At 38.8% G+C, this 13136-nt stretch overlaps 1 protein-coding gene across 3 annotated transcripts in view; it reads right to left on the reverse strand.

The window, feature by feature from the left end:
* The window catches only part of LOC133560677 (ras-related protein Rab-39B), a 14679-nt gene continuing 1543 nt past the window's right edge, over positions 1-13136 (reverse strand). For 2 of the 3 annotated variants that reach the window (XM_061913463.1, XM_061913464.1), the window contains exons 2-4: positions 6693-6959; positions 4715-4895; positions 1-1103 (exon numbers count right to left, since the gene is read on the reverse strand). In XM_061913463.1, coding sequence (XP_061769447.1) covers positions 858-1103; positions 4715-4895; positions 6693-6907 — 642 coding nt within the window. In that variant the 5' untranslated portion in view covers positions 6908-6959 and the 3' untranslated portion in view covers positions 1-857. Of the gene's footprint in view, positions 1104-4714; positions 4896-6692; positions 6960-10329; positions 10689-13136 lie in introns of those variants that run through there. The other variant, XM_061913462.1, reaches the window with a different exon arrangement.

Consider the following 13136-nt stretch of genomic DNA (forward strand, 5'->3'; position numbering starts at 1 on the left):
TGCATTTGGTCCAGTGTTTTATTTAAATAGAACGTTAAAGGATTATATGCCAAATCCCACTTTTAATTACCAGGTGCATATGCTGCATGGAAAATAAAGTGTTAAGACCCATTCTATCTGCGGTAAGTGAATAAAATATTGCAGCTGTAACCGAATAGTCTTGCGATAAGATTTTTGACAGTCTTCCAAGCGATAGACATTTGGTTACAACCATGGCATATGGTCTTACTGATGTTAGTGGCTCGTCTTCATGTCCGTTAGTGACGTGAGGAGATAAAAGTCCACACATGTAACCAACATTCGCGTGCCATTGCCGGAATGTTGACCGCAAGCCAACTGGACCTGCTTTGCTTGGTTATATAGTGGTACACTTCTGTCTCAAAGCGTGCATTGTGGATAAGTCAAGGTGTTTTGGCTGTGGATGCTTATGCTGCCTCTTAGCTCCAGAGTTTCAAAAGTCAGTGCCCTTTGGGTCCACCTGCTTTTAAGGGGTCCTTCCAGAAGTTAATGTTGCTTTGCTAGAATGTGATACTGAAGCAGAACGATCCATGGGCAATAACAGCAGTTTGCTAATTCTGTCTTCTTTTTTACGTTCATGACTTGTCCATAAGGCCGGGCAAAGGTGGTTATAAACTTTTTGTATGTAATGATAGAATTGCATATTGGAGAAGATTGAAGAGGGGAAGGAAAATGATTAAAACTTTGAACCCACAGAAGCAAGTGATCGTTCTTTTCCCATCAAATAAAACCATTGCGGTCCAAAAAAAAAAAAGACCACAAGTCTCCAGCGGTCCACTTCAGCAAAGATGGCCGAAACAGTCCGTCAGCCACTCCGCCCTGTTCAAACTCTTCCCACATCAACAGAGGCAGCGGCGGTCGCTCTTGGTCACCTCCTCGGATGAGTGCACTACATTGGGGACAAAGCCACTCTTGACGCCCTCCCAGCCCTCCTGGATGGTGATTTCGCCGGACCGCACGAGGGCGAAGATGTCTTTGGTCAGCTCTGTGAAGGCGCGCTCCACGTTGATGGCGTCGCGTGCGGACGTCTCGATGTAGCGCATGCCGTACGCTCCCGCCAGCTTCTCGGCCTCCTGGCGGCTCACCTGGAACAGAGTTGGAAGAAATGTAAGATGACCAGAAGAGTATCCCGTTAATTACAGAGCCTTCTACCATGGTCTTTGAAAGTGCATCACCCTCATTATCACTGGGGCAAAACACTAGCAATAAGAGTTGTGGCTGTAGGCAACCTCCTAATGTAAATTGGAATAACTCCACAAGATGGTAGTATCTACATTTGGTGTGAAAGTCAAGGGCAGTACACTCTATTGTTCTTTACATTGAAGTCATCACCAGTGCTGACTGAACAGTTTTTTTTCTCCTTACTGCTTACAACAACTGGTTATGTTGCTGCTGTATCTTATTCTTACAATATACGTTTCTTGATAAAATGACCCTGGTCAGAGAGCTATGTTTCACTTTCCGCTTTCTCATGCATTCTAAATCATAGTTACTTTTTTTTTTTTTTACTTGTTTATCGTTTTTCCATTGAAGAAACAACAGCCTTATCTAAATATCGGCTGCATTTAACTAAACACCAAAAGAGTGCTATTTAGTCAGCCCTACTGGGAAAATGCTGTTTTAATATCCATAGCTTTATTGCTAATGAGCTGGGTTTCCGCCCCACGGTCAGCAACTTGAGGGTTCCAGGTTCAATCTCGCTCTTCTGCCGTCCTAGTCTCTGCCGTTGTGTCCTTGGGCAAGACACTTTATCCACTTGCTCCCAGTGACTCCAACACTGGTTTAAAAAAAATTTAACTTATATATTGGGTTTCACTCATTCTAAGCGCTTTGAGTCACTAGAGAAAAGCGCTATATAAATATAATTCACTTGACCTTTATTCACTTAAAACATATACAATGTTCCCTTGTCACATTGTGATTCACGTACTTCGGTCTACTGCATTTCGGATTTTATAGCACCCATTTAAGATTGAATGTTAAAATTGCTTTGTTTTTTTGGAATAAGAAGTGTTTTAAGAGCATGGGAAGTGTATGTGTGTGTATGAAAGCTGGTGTGCTGTACAGGGCTTATAAAGACTTTAAATTAGGGATGTGCAGATGTGTCGGCCAAGTTTCGTGATGCCATCGGCAATTATGGACCTTAATGCCAATCACAAATGTTGATCCCCTCTGGTTGACACTATTTATTTTTAGTCCTCTTAGTTATAAGCGGCTAGCAGTTATGTGTCTCGATACACAGTGTGGAGCCACTCCCCTCAGTTAATAATATTCACGTGTTTTCCGGAAAATAAACTGCATATCTTTGTATCTTTAGTAATAAAGTATTATTATCCTTGGAGGATGAGGCAAAACTTGTTATTGAAAGCAAGCAGGGGCAGGCATGCTAATAGCTAAGCTAGCTAGAAACAACATAATAAATTGGTGCTTAGTAAAGTTTAAGAATGTAGATGGAACCAGAAAGTAAGGGGTTATATGAACAGGAAATGTATACGCAAATTTATAAGAATCTCGAGACAGGATAATATAACAACTGTTATCTCAACATTGTCACAGTCTGTACACAACACTTATGAGGGTGCATCAACATAGGGTGCATAATTTGGTGGTGTCGATACCAATAGTAGTATCAGTATATGAACGATACTTTGTTTTGCTCAAACAATTGCATGTAATAAAAGAATAAGGAACTACTTTAAATATTGTGTTGATATTGGTAAACTGTTAATAGCACTCATCATAAATACATTTAAAAAGTTACAATGAATACATGGGGTTGGTATTGGTATCAGCCAATCACACTCATGGATGATCGGTATTAGAATCGGCAGCATAAAACCCTGATTGGATGTCATGATAGGTTCTTTTAAAGGGGAAATATTGTACAAAAACAATTTTTCTTACCTATTGGTACTTTTCTTGTGTATTTGTGTTCTGCATAAGTCCTAAAACTTTATAAATCTAACTATGAAGGCATGTCAGAAATATTTATAAGACAATCTTGCCTTAGCGAGCCATTTGGAGTTTGCCCAATTTGTGACATTTTTCCCATTAGTGACGTCCGCAGATATCCATATGTGCTAGAGATTTCCTCAAAGAGCTTTGCATGAGTCCACCGTTATAGTCAACAAGCTCCTTTTTCACCTCGCCTCTTGTTGTGGGGCAGACTGGCTTGCACATGTACATGCATCCTCCGCTGTTGCCATTTTTAATATAAAGTAGCGCATATGAACCTATACATATATATTATTTATATATATGTTATAAATATACAACATATATATGTATATACGGCAAATATATATATATACACTGTATATACATATATATATACGTATATATGTCAGTGGACCTGCTATGGAATCGCTAACAATCACAATAAGGATCATGGGAAGAAGACACAGTCGAAGTGGAGGCACATCAATTCTCCCGTCCAAAGGCAAAACCTGGTAACTCACTTCTAGCTGATTTTGAGAAAACAAAGGAAAACCAATCTATCTTGATGCTGTTTTGCAAAGATCTACAAAGTCATCAAACGTATAGATGTTTTCTTGAGCTTTCATTTTCTTGCCGATTGAGCCATGGATTGAATCTGCTCTCATGAACGTGTGCCCTTTCTCCAGATATTTTATTACAATCTCGGGTGGGCCCCATTCTGCGTTTGCACATTGGGAAAAAGCCGTGTACAGCGTCCAGTTTTTATTTTGACCTCCACAGTTATCTGCCCAAAAGAGTATGCAAGGGGAAGAATCAAGAACAATACATTTAATGAAGGTGCTTGCAACATCCTGGGCCAATCTTCCAAATATCCCCTCGTGCCATAATATCACATAATCAGGTTGACCGTCGGCCCCCATTTGTGCAAATGTCTCATTAAAGACAATAAGGCGACTGACAAAGAAACTTTGATTGGTCCCTTGAGATACTAGGTTTTTCTGTTGTATCTACGCGGTTATGTGGTAGTTTCTAGGTCCTGCCATGCGCGTAGCAGCTTACTTACGGAACAAATTACAATATCGCATACACTAATGTAAAGCATATCACCTAGGAACTCCAAAATTATTATCAGCTCAGTTTTGACCAAAATTGAGTTACTGGGTTTTGCCTTTGGACGGGAGAATAAGACTGCCCACAAAATGGCATAGCCTGAAGAGACGGTCGCAAAGTGGCTGGAAGATGGTCTGTAAAACATAATCTATGCAAATATTTGACAAACCCCCCCCCCCATTACATGTTATGTAGACCACAAGGAAGTGTTAACATGTAGAAAAAAATCATGATATGACCCCTTTAAAAGTGGAACAAATAAGATGATAGGCTGTTTTTCACGTTTGGTACTCATAAACAGACTCTAGGGACACGACACATTACTATCACTTTGGTTCCACGTTCAATTCCACACTTTCCCCATCTGGAGTCCAGTGCGACTCAGACTGGTGTATGAATGTGAATGTGGTCGGAGGGGCCTTAAGCCCAAATTGGCAGCCAATGTAATGTGGCTTACCACCATTAATTTGTGAATGTGGAGTGAATGAATGATGAGTTCTCTGTGAAGCGCTTTGAGAGTCTAGAAAATCGCTATATCAATTTAATCCATCATTGTGATATTATTCAAATATTAGGAATACCTAATCTCACATACATTGTATTTGAAATAATTAATGCTGCAGAGTCTCAGCTCGTGGGTCGTACGCACCTGACGCTGTGCCTCCAGGTCACATTTGTGGCCCACCAGCAAGAAGACGATGCTGTGTGGCTGCACGTGACTGCGCGCCTCCTCCAGCCATTCGTGCACGTTCTGGAAGGAGCGGCGGTTGGTGATGTCGAACAGGAGCAAACCGCCCACCGAGTTGCGGTAGTAGGCTCGAGTGATGGACCTGGAGGAGAAGTAGGCTGGTTTACATCATGTATGTTTTGACGCATGGCCATGCCCACTTCAGGAGCTTTATGAAGTTTTTATGTCTGAGCGTAACAACGCAAGCAGGCGGTGGAGATGCTATTTTGATGGGGAAGTCCCCTACATCATCAACCTATAGACAAATATGTCCATTTACCATGAATTGATTAACGTGGACCCCGACTTAAACAAGTTGAAAAACGTATTCGGGTGTTACCATTTAGTGGTCAATTGTACGGAATATGTACTGAACTGTGCAATCTACTAATAAAAGTAGTGCTTGAGTGTATCTCAGCTGCATTTTGGGGCGGAAGGCTGTGTACACCCTGGACAAGTAGCCACCTCATCACAGGGCCAACACAGATAGACAGACAACATTCACACTCACATTCACACACTAGGGACCATTTAGTTTTGCCGATCAACCTATCCCCAGGTGCATGTTTTTGGCGGTGGGAGAAGGCCAGACTACCCGGAGGGAACCCATGCAGTCACGGGGAGAACATAAAAACTCCACACAGAAAGATCCCGAGCCCAGGATTTAGCCCAGGACTATTTAGGACCTTCATATTGTGAGGCACATGCAGTAACCCATTTCACACCGTGCTGTTCATGCTTAATGAGTCTTATGTATACAATGTAGGAATGTGAATCCTAGAACAGTGTTTTTTCAACCTTTTTTAAGCTAAGTCACATTTTTTTCATTGAAAAAAATCCAAAGGTACACCACCAGCAGAAACGTTTTTTTGGTTTTGCTCCCATTTATGTTGTTTTAGTTCTTGTCTTGTGCTCCTTTTTTGGTGGCTTTTTCTGTTTTTTGATATTTTCCTTTTGCAGTTTCATGTTTTCCTTTGAGCGCCATTCCCCGCACTTGCTTTGTTTTAGCAATAAATAATATTTAAACTGTTGCTATCTTTTTTTGTGGGGACATTGTTAATTGTCATGTCATGTACGGATGTACTTTGTGGATGCCGTCTATTCCACACGCTGTAAGTCTTTGCTGTCGTCCAGCATTTTGTTTTTATTTACTTTGTCGCCAGTTCAGTTTTAGTTTCGTTCTGCAGAGATATCCCTAAGCTTTAATGTCTTTTCTTAGGGGCACTCACCTTTTGTTTATTTTTGGCTTAAGCAATAGATACCTTTTTACCTGCACGCTGCCTCCCGCTGTCACCTGCATATTGTGATCACGACAAACCATAGTCATCTCACTTGACCTGTTCCCGACATCTACAAAGCAATTATCTACCACCTTTCACCTACTGATATTGAGGAGAATAACATGGTTACTCTGTCTGCCGAGCTCTAGACAGCAGCGACACTTAACTACGGCACATTATTTGCGGATTATATAATTACTGGTTTGCAAAAAATATTTTTAATTGAAATAGGTGAAACTACATAATTTCCTGAGGAAAACCAGACTGTATATCACGGCACACAGTGGTTGAAAAACACTGTCCCAGAAGGTGCATATACTGTACTAATCTCCTAAAAAAGACATGTACTTCCCTTTGTTTAGCTTCTTAGATAATGTCTCATTTGAATAACAGCACATTTTCCAGGAACAAACACTTGACCTAGGTGGCAATTCTAGTTTTCAGACCTCGAGGCTAGGCCTCGTGCTATGTACACATCTCTTCATCTCACTACTACACCTGCGGTCTCACGTTATACGCCAGTGTTTCCAAATGTTTTTTTGATCATTCATGGTACTTTATGGAAGCCCAATCAAGGCAAAAACACAAAAAAGCAGGACGACGTCGCAGCTTTCACGTACCTGAAGCGTTCCTGGCCCGCTGTGTCCCAAATCTGCAGCTTTATCCGCTTGCCCGGCTCGATCTCCACCAGTCGAGAGAAGAAGTCCACGCCCACCGTGGGGTCCGACACCTGGGCGAAGCGGCCTTCGGTGAAGCGGCGAATCAGGCACGACTTGCCTACCGTGGAATCGCCGATCACGATGAGACGGAACTGATATAGCCAGATCGCCTCCATAACTCGGCTCTGGCACTTGGCTGTCTGTCGCTCTACCGGTCTGTCTGCTTGTCTGGAGGAGGCGGGGACATTTTGGAAGGAAAGAGTGAGGGAGAACAATAAGAGACAGAGTGTCTATTTGTCTTTTCAACAACTGACATAACTTAACAATAATGACAATTATTAGAGGATACCCCATATACTGTATAAGGAGTCCACAGTGTAGAAAACAAGTACTGTAGGTGTAATCTATCTACTAACTACACAGTTGTGATATTTCTATGTGGGTACATTTGTTAGGCAAAATGTTGCCAAAGAGAGGGGCTGGTTTATAATGAATTAAAACTGCGGTTTCAGCTCAAATTATCCTCTTTAGGAAAAGTAATAAAAAATTCTTGTAGATGCAAAAATACAAATGAATTGGTATCGCAGGATAAGCCAACAGAAAAAAAAAAAAAAAAGGGAATGGTGTTTTTTTCAGTCTCTATGTTGTAATAAAGCTACCATAATAATTTTGGACTGTTCTTCGTGAATCTATACAATCAGCTGGCAGATAATGCTAATGTAATTTCCCCTAAAGGATTGATAAAGTATTTGTGATTCTGATTTACAGCTGTATAAAAGAAAGACAAGCACAAGTTTTCAAAAAATATAAATTTTCTGTAATTTGCGGGTTTTGTCAGGAGTGTTGATGAGGTTTTGAGACATCTCCTACGACTACAGGACAAATATTGTGCTGTTGAAGCAAGACAGTTGTTTTTATTTTATGTGTAAGGGTCCCCCATTACGACATTTTAGCAAAAAAAGTTGAAAAAAAAGAAGCATTTTCTGCCATTTTGGGGTTGAGGTTTTGAAACATCTCCTACAACCACAGGAGCAGAATTGTGCTATTAAAGTAAGACAGTTTATTTTATTTTTTTGTGTAAAGATCCCCCCTTTTGACATTTTTGCAAAAAAAAAGTTTAAAAAAAAAAGCATTTTCTGCCATCTACAGCACAAGCAAATTAAAAGCACTAAATTAAAACTGAGTTTTCCTGAGACAAGACAATATTAGCGTGGTTTGATGTGTGTGTGTGTGAGTGTGTGTGTGTGTGTCTGTGTGTGTGTGTGTGTGTGTGTGTGTGTGTGTGTGTGTGTGTGTGTGTCAGCCCAGCGCAGTGTTGTTATCGTTCATAGTCTGAAACGGCAACATCTTTAATGGCCATTGTGGAAAGTACGGTCTAGTTCCTTTTTGATTTGAAACCGAAACTGACAACACACACACAATTTCCTCGGCTCATTAGCACTTGATACCAAACGTTGACCTCAATGGGACATTTGGGGTAGAATTGGTTTAATATATTGTTTCTTGAAATGAAATAAACACCTTTTTTTTTTAAAATGTATATACATTTTCATCACATTTGGTGTAGTTCTAGTTAGAAAATAGATTTACTTTAAGAAACGTGAGAGTATATAGTATAAGGCAGGAACAAGCTTTTCAGTTTTGTAAAAAACGAAAAACAGCAGTCAAAGATCCTTTATATCAGTGGTCCCCAACAACAAGTCCAGGGACCAGTACCAGGCTATGACGCATTTGCTACCGGGCCGGAGAGAAACATAATTTATAAAGGATTGCATTTTCTCTGACTTAACTTTGGCCTGTCTCACGAGACCAGGGGTTTCAAACTTGTTTTAATTAAAGGCCACACCGCAGTCACGGCCGCCATTAGAGGGCCGCTTGTAACAGTAAATAATTAATGAATTTGCCTCTGAATTTAAATATTTTACCTTTTTTTTTTTTACGGAAAGAGTAAAAAAAATATGTAGATTTTACCACTGTTTTTTAACATAAAAAACTGGCAGCTAGTTGCCAGACTTTTACTGTGAAATATATGGTGTTTTTTAATTATTATTATTTTTACAACATATTATTGTAAATAGAAATACAATACCGCTGTTTAATTTTATTTTGGGAACTCAGCTGCCAGTTTATTACCATAATAAAATGTGGCACCATAAAATCATCAACCGTGGATTTTACAGTAAAAAAACAAAAAAACTGACAGTTCAGGCAACATAATTTTACTGTAAAAAAACAAACATTAGTCTTTTTTTTTTTTCAACGTACAGTAATATGCTGTAAAATACTCCCTAAATTTTACAGTAAAATCTTTTGGTCATTTTTATAGTGATTGATTGATTGATTGATACTTTTATTAGTAGTTTGCACAGTACAGTACATATTCCGTACAATTGACCACTAAATGGTAACACCCGAATAAGTTTTTCAACTTGTTTAAGTCGGGGTCCACGTTAATCAATTCATGGTAACAATTCATGGTGTACAATTTGATGGAAAACTTGCTACGAAATCTTAAGTTAAGCAGATACTTGAGTATTTATTTGGATTTCGACCAACAAAGTTAGATAATATCATATTTTTTCCAATATTGGACACAATTTTTTTCCATGTCAAACTAGAAAAAAAAACCTAATACCTTTAGTAAGAAAATAAGGAAGTAAAGAAAGAAAATAAAAGGTATTTTCTTGACACATATTATTTCCAGACTTTTGCGGGCCATATAAAAAAACGTGCTGGGCCAGAAATACCTGTGCACTAGACACACAAATTACCTTGTTTATAGATGTACAATAAAACTCCTCATAGGAAATTGCCATTTGTTATAACTTTGTGACATGATACAATGCACATTAATGAACATATCAAATATAAAAGTGACACATTGTAGCCAAAGGCTGATTACCATCTGCATCTCATTGCAAAGAAACAAGCCCAGGGCTCCAAATATCCATCCATCCATCCATCCATTTTCTACCGCTTATTCCCCTAAGGGTCACGGGGGGCGCTGGTGCCTATCTCAGCTACAATCGGACGGAAGGCGGCGTACACCCTGGACAAGTCGTCACCTCATCGCAGCTCCAACTAATTCAGCCTTATAGTGAGTTGTATTTTACATGCACCTATTCTTGTTGTATATATTTAGCACGAGTGGAAAACTGGTCCCTAAAAATAATGCCTCCATTAAATCGGTCCGTATAGCAAAACAGGTTGGGGACCCCTGCTCTATATCAGTGGTTCTCAAATGGGGGTACGCGTACCCCTGAGGGTACTTGAAGGTAGGCCAAGGGGTACGTGAGATTTAAAAAAAATATATTCTAAAAATAGCAACAATTCAAAAATCCATTATGAATATATTTATTGAATAATACTTCGACAAAATATGAATGTATGTTTAAATCAGAGGTTCCAACCTCATTTTAGCTCAATTCAATAGTCCTGTTTTAACGGGTCATTCCTAGAAAGTATTTACAGTTTCTATACTCGAGAGTCCATCTCATGACAGAGGAAGCTTTGCAAACATGCTGCAATTTTTGAATGTATTGACCAAGCCCTGTTTTTTTTTTTTATTAATCACACAAAAAACATCAAATTATTTTACCTAGAAGAAGTTAACGCAGGGGATTAAGATCTGGTTCTCTATGGGTCGTTCAGGACCTGCAAGCCGGCCCAGGCTCCATAACTGTTGCGTCCGAGGCGTTTAACCGGATTGATGGACCCCTGGTGGAGGCGACGATGGGTAAGTAGGCCCCTGTAGCTAGCACTTGTGTCCTCGGTTATGTCTGGGCGCAGAGCGGCTACGAAAGGCAGCTTCGGGGTGCAGACAAGGCCTCTCTTAACAGTGTCGACGCTCACTACCACAAAGTTGTTTGCCCTTTATTTGTAGTCCGGTTGTGAAATGGCAGCGATAGCAGCATCATATAGCCTGACTCATCCCGCATCAGTACCACTACCGTAAGGCATCGTGGAGTGGCGCAAACGCGGAAGTTGTCCCAAAAGTCCAACGATTCCGTTTTTTTTTTTTTTAAATAAATATATATAATGAAGTCAGATAAATATTAACATACGCCTAAATCAATAGTAACTACAAAAATAAGGCAAACATTTCGGACACAAAAAAGGAAGGCAGCAGGTCGAATGTGCGCAAACGCGGAAGTACACATGTTGATGGGTAGTGTAGTTCCTGTTTGCCAGAACGCGCACTTTCACTTTCACCTTATATGAGGGCAGTTTTAATGAACGAATATTTTCCGGGCACAGTTTATAGACAATACATCCTGAAGGAGTTTACAAAAGTTGAGCTAAGGAAAATAAGGACAAGATAAGATCGATTACAGAAATACAATTTAAAATTATTAATCAATCAATTAATCTATCAATGTTTATTTATATAGCTCTAAATCACAAGTTTCTCAAAGGGCTGCACAAGCCACAACGACATCCTCGGTTCAGATCCCACATCAGGAATATACCCTTCAAATAATTTTTTCAAACTTATATTTAACATGGGGCTTCACGGTGGAAGAGGGGTTAGTGCGTCTGCCTCACAATACGAAGTTCCTGCAGTCCTGGGTTCAAATCCAGGCTCGGGATCTTTCTGTGTGGAGTTTGCATGTTCTCCCCGTGAATGCGTGGGTTCCCTCCGGGTACTCCGGCTTCCTCCCACTTCCAAAGAAATGCACCTGTGGAAAGGTTGATTGGCAACACTAAATTGGCCCTAGTGTGTGAATGTGAGTGTGTATATCTGTGTTGGCCCTGCGACGAGGTGGCGACTTGTCCAGGGTGTACCCCGCCTTCCGCCCGATTGTAGCTGAGATAGGTGCCAGCGCCCCCCGCGACCCCAAAAGGGAATAAGCGGTAGAAAATGGATGGATGGATATTTAACATGGAGGTGGACTGCTATTATATCTGTGGAGCTGTAGAACAGTGGTTCTCAAATGGGGGTACTTGAATGTATGCCAAGGGGTACGTGCAATTTTTTTTTTTAAATATTCTAAAAATAGCAACAATTCAAATATATTTATTGAATAATACTTCAACAAAATATGAATGTAAGTTCATAAACTGTGAAAATAAATGCAACAATGCAATATTCAGTGTTGACAGCTAGATTTTTTGTGGACATGTTCCATAATTATTGATGTTAAAGATTTCTTTTTTGTGTGAAGAAATGAATGAATCCAAATGGATCTCTATTACAATCCCCAAAGAGGGCACTTTAAGTTGATGATTACTTCTATGTCAGGGGTCACCAACGCGGTGCCCACGGGCACCAGGTCGCCCGTAAGGACCAGATGAGTAGCCCGCTGGCCTGTTCTAAAAATAGCTCAAATAGCAGCACTTACCAGTGAGCTGCCTCTATTTTTTAAATTGTATTCATTTACTAGCAAGCTGGTCTGGCTTTGCTCAATATTTTTAATTCTGAGAGACAAAACTCAAAGAGAATTTGAAAATCCAAAAAAATAATTTAAAGACTTGGTCTTGACTTGTTTAAATAAATTCATTAATTTTTTTACTTTGCTTCTAATAACTTTCAGAAAGACAATTTTAGAGAAAAAATACAACCTTAAAAATGATTTTAGGATTTTTAAACACATATGCCTTTTTATCTTTTAAATTCCTTCCTCTTCTTTCCTGACAATTTAAATCAATGTTCAAGTATTTTTTTTTTTTTTAGTGTAAAGAATAATAAATAAATTTTAATTTAATTCTTCATTTTAGCTTCTGTTTTTTCGATGAAGAATATTTGTGTAATATTTATTCAAGCGTATTATGATTAAAATTAAAACAAATTATTCTGGCAAATCTAGAAAATCTGTAGAATCAAATTTAAAATTTATTTCAAAGTCTTTTGAATTTCTTTTAAATTTTTTGTTCTGGAAAATCTAGAAGAAATAATGATTTGTCTTTGTTAGAAATATAGCTTGGTCCAATTTATTATATATTATAACAAAGTGCAGATTGTATTTTAACCTATTTAAAACTTGTCATGAAATTTCTAAAATTAATCTTAATCAGGAAAAGTTACTAATACTGTTCCATAAAATCTTTTTTTTTATTTTTTCAGAAAGATTCGAATGAGCTAGTTTTTCTCTTAATTTTTTTTGGTTGAATTTTGAATTTTAAAGAGTCGAAATTGAAGATAAAAAATGTTTCATATTAAATTTTCTTTTTTTTTCGTGGTTTTTCCTCTTTTAAACCGTTAAATTAAGTGTTTTTTTTCATCCTCTATTCGCTACAAAAAAAAACTTCCGTAAAAGGAAAAAAAATGTACGACGGAATGAGAGACAGAAATACCCATTTTTATATATATAGATTTATTTATTAAAAGTAAATTGAGCAAATTGGCTATTTCTGGCAATTTATTTACATGCGTATCAATCTGGTAGCCCATCCCATCCATTTCCC

Source organism: Nerophis ophidion, linkage group LG10 (genome assembly GCF_033978795.1).
Source record: "Nerophis ophidion isolate RoL-2023_Sa linkage group LG10, RoL_Noph_v1.0, whole genome shotgun sequence".
Classification (NCBI taxonomy): Eukaryota; Metazoa; Chordata; class Actinopteri; order Syngnathiformes; family Syngnathidae; genus Nerophis; species Nerophis ophidion.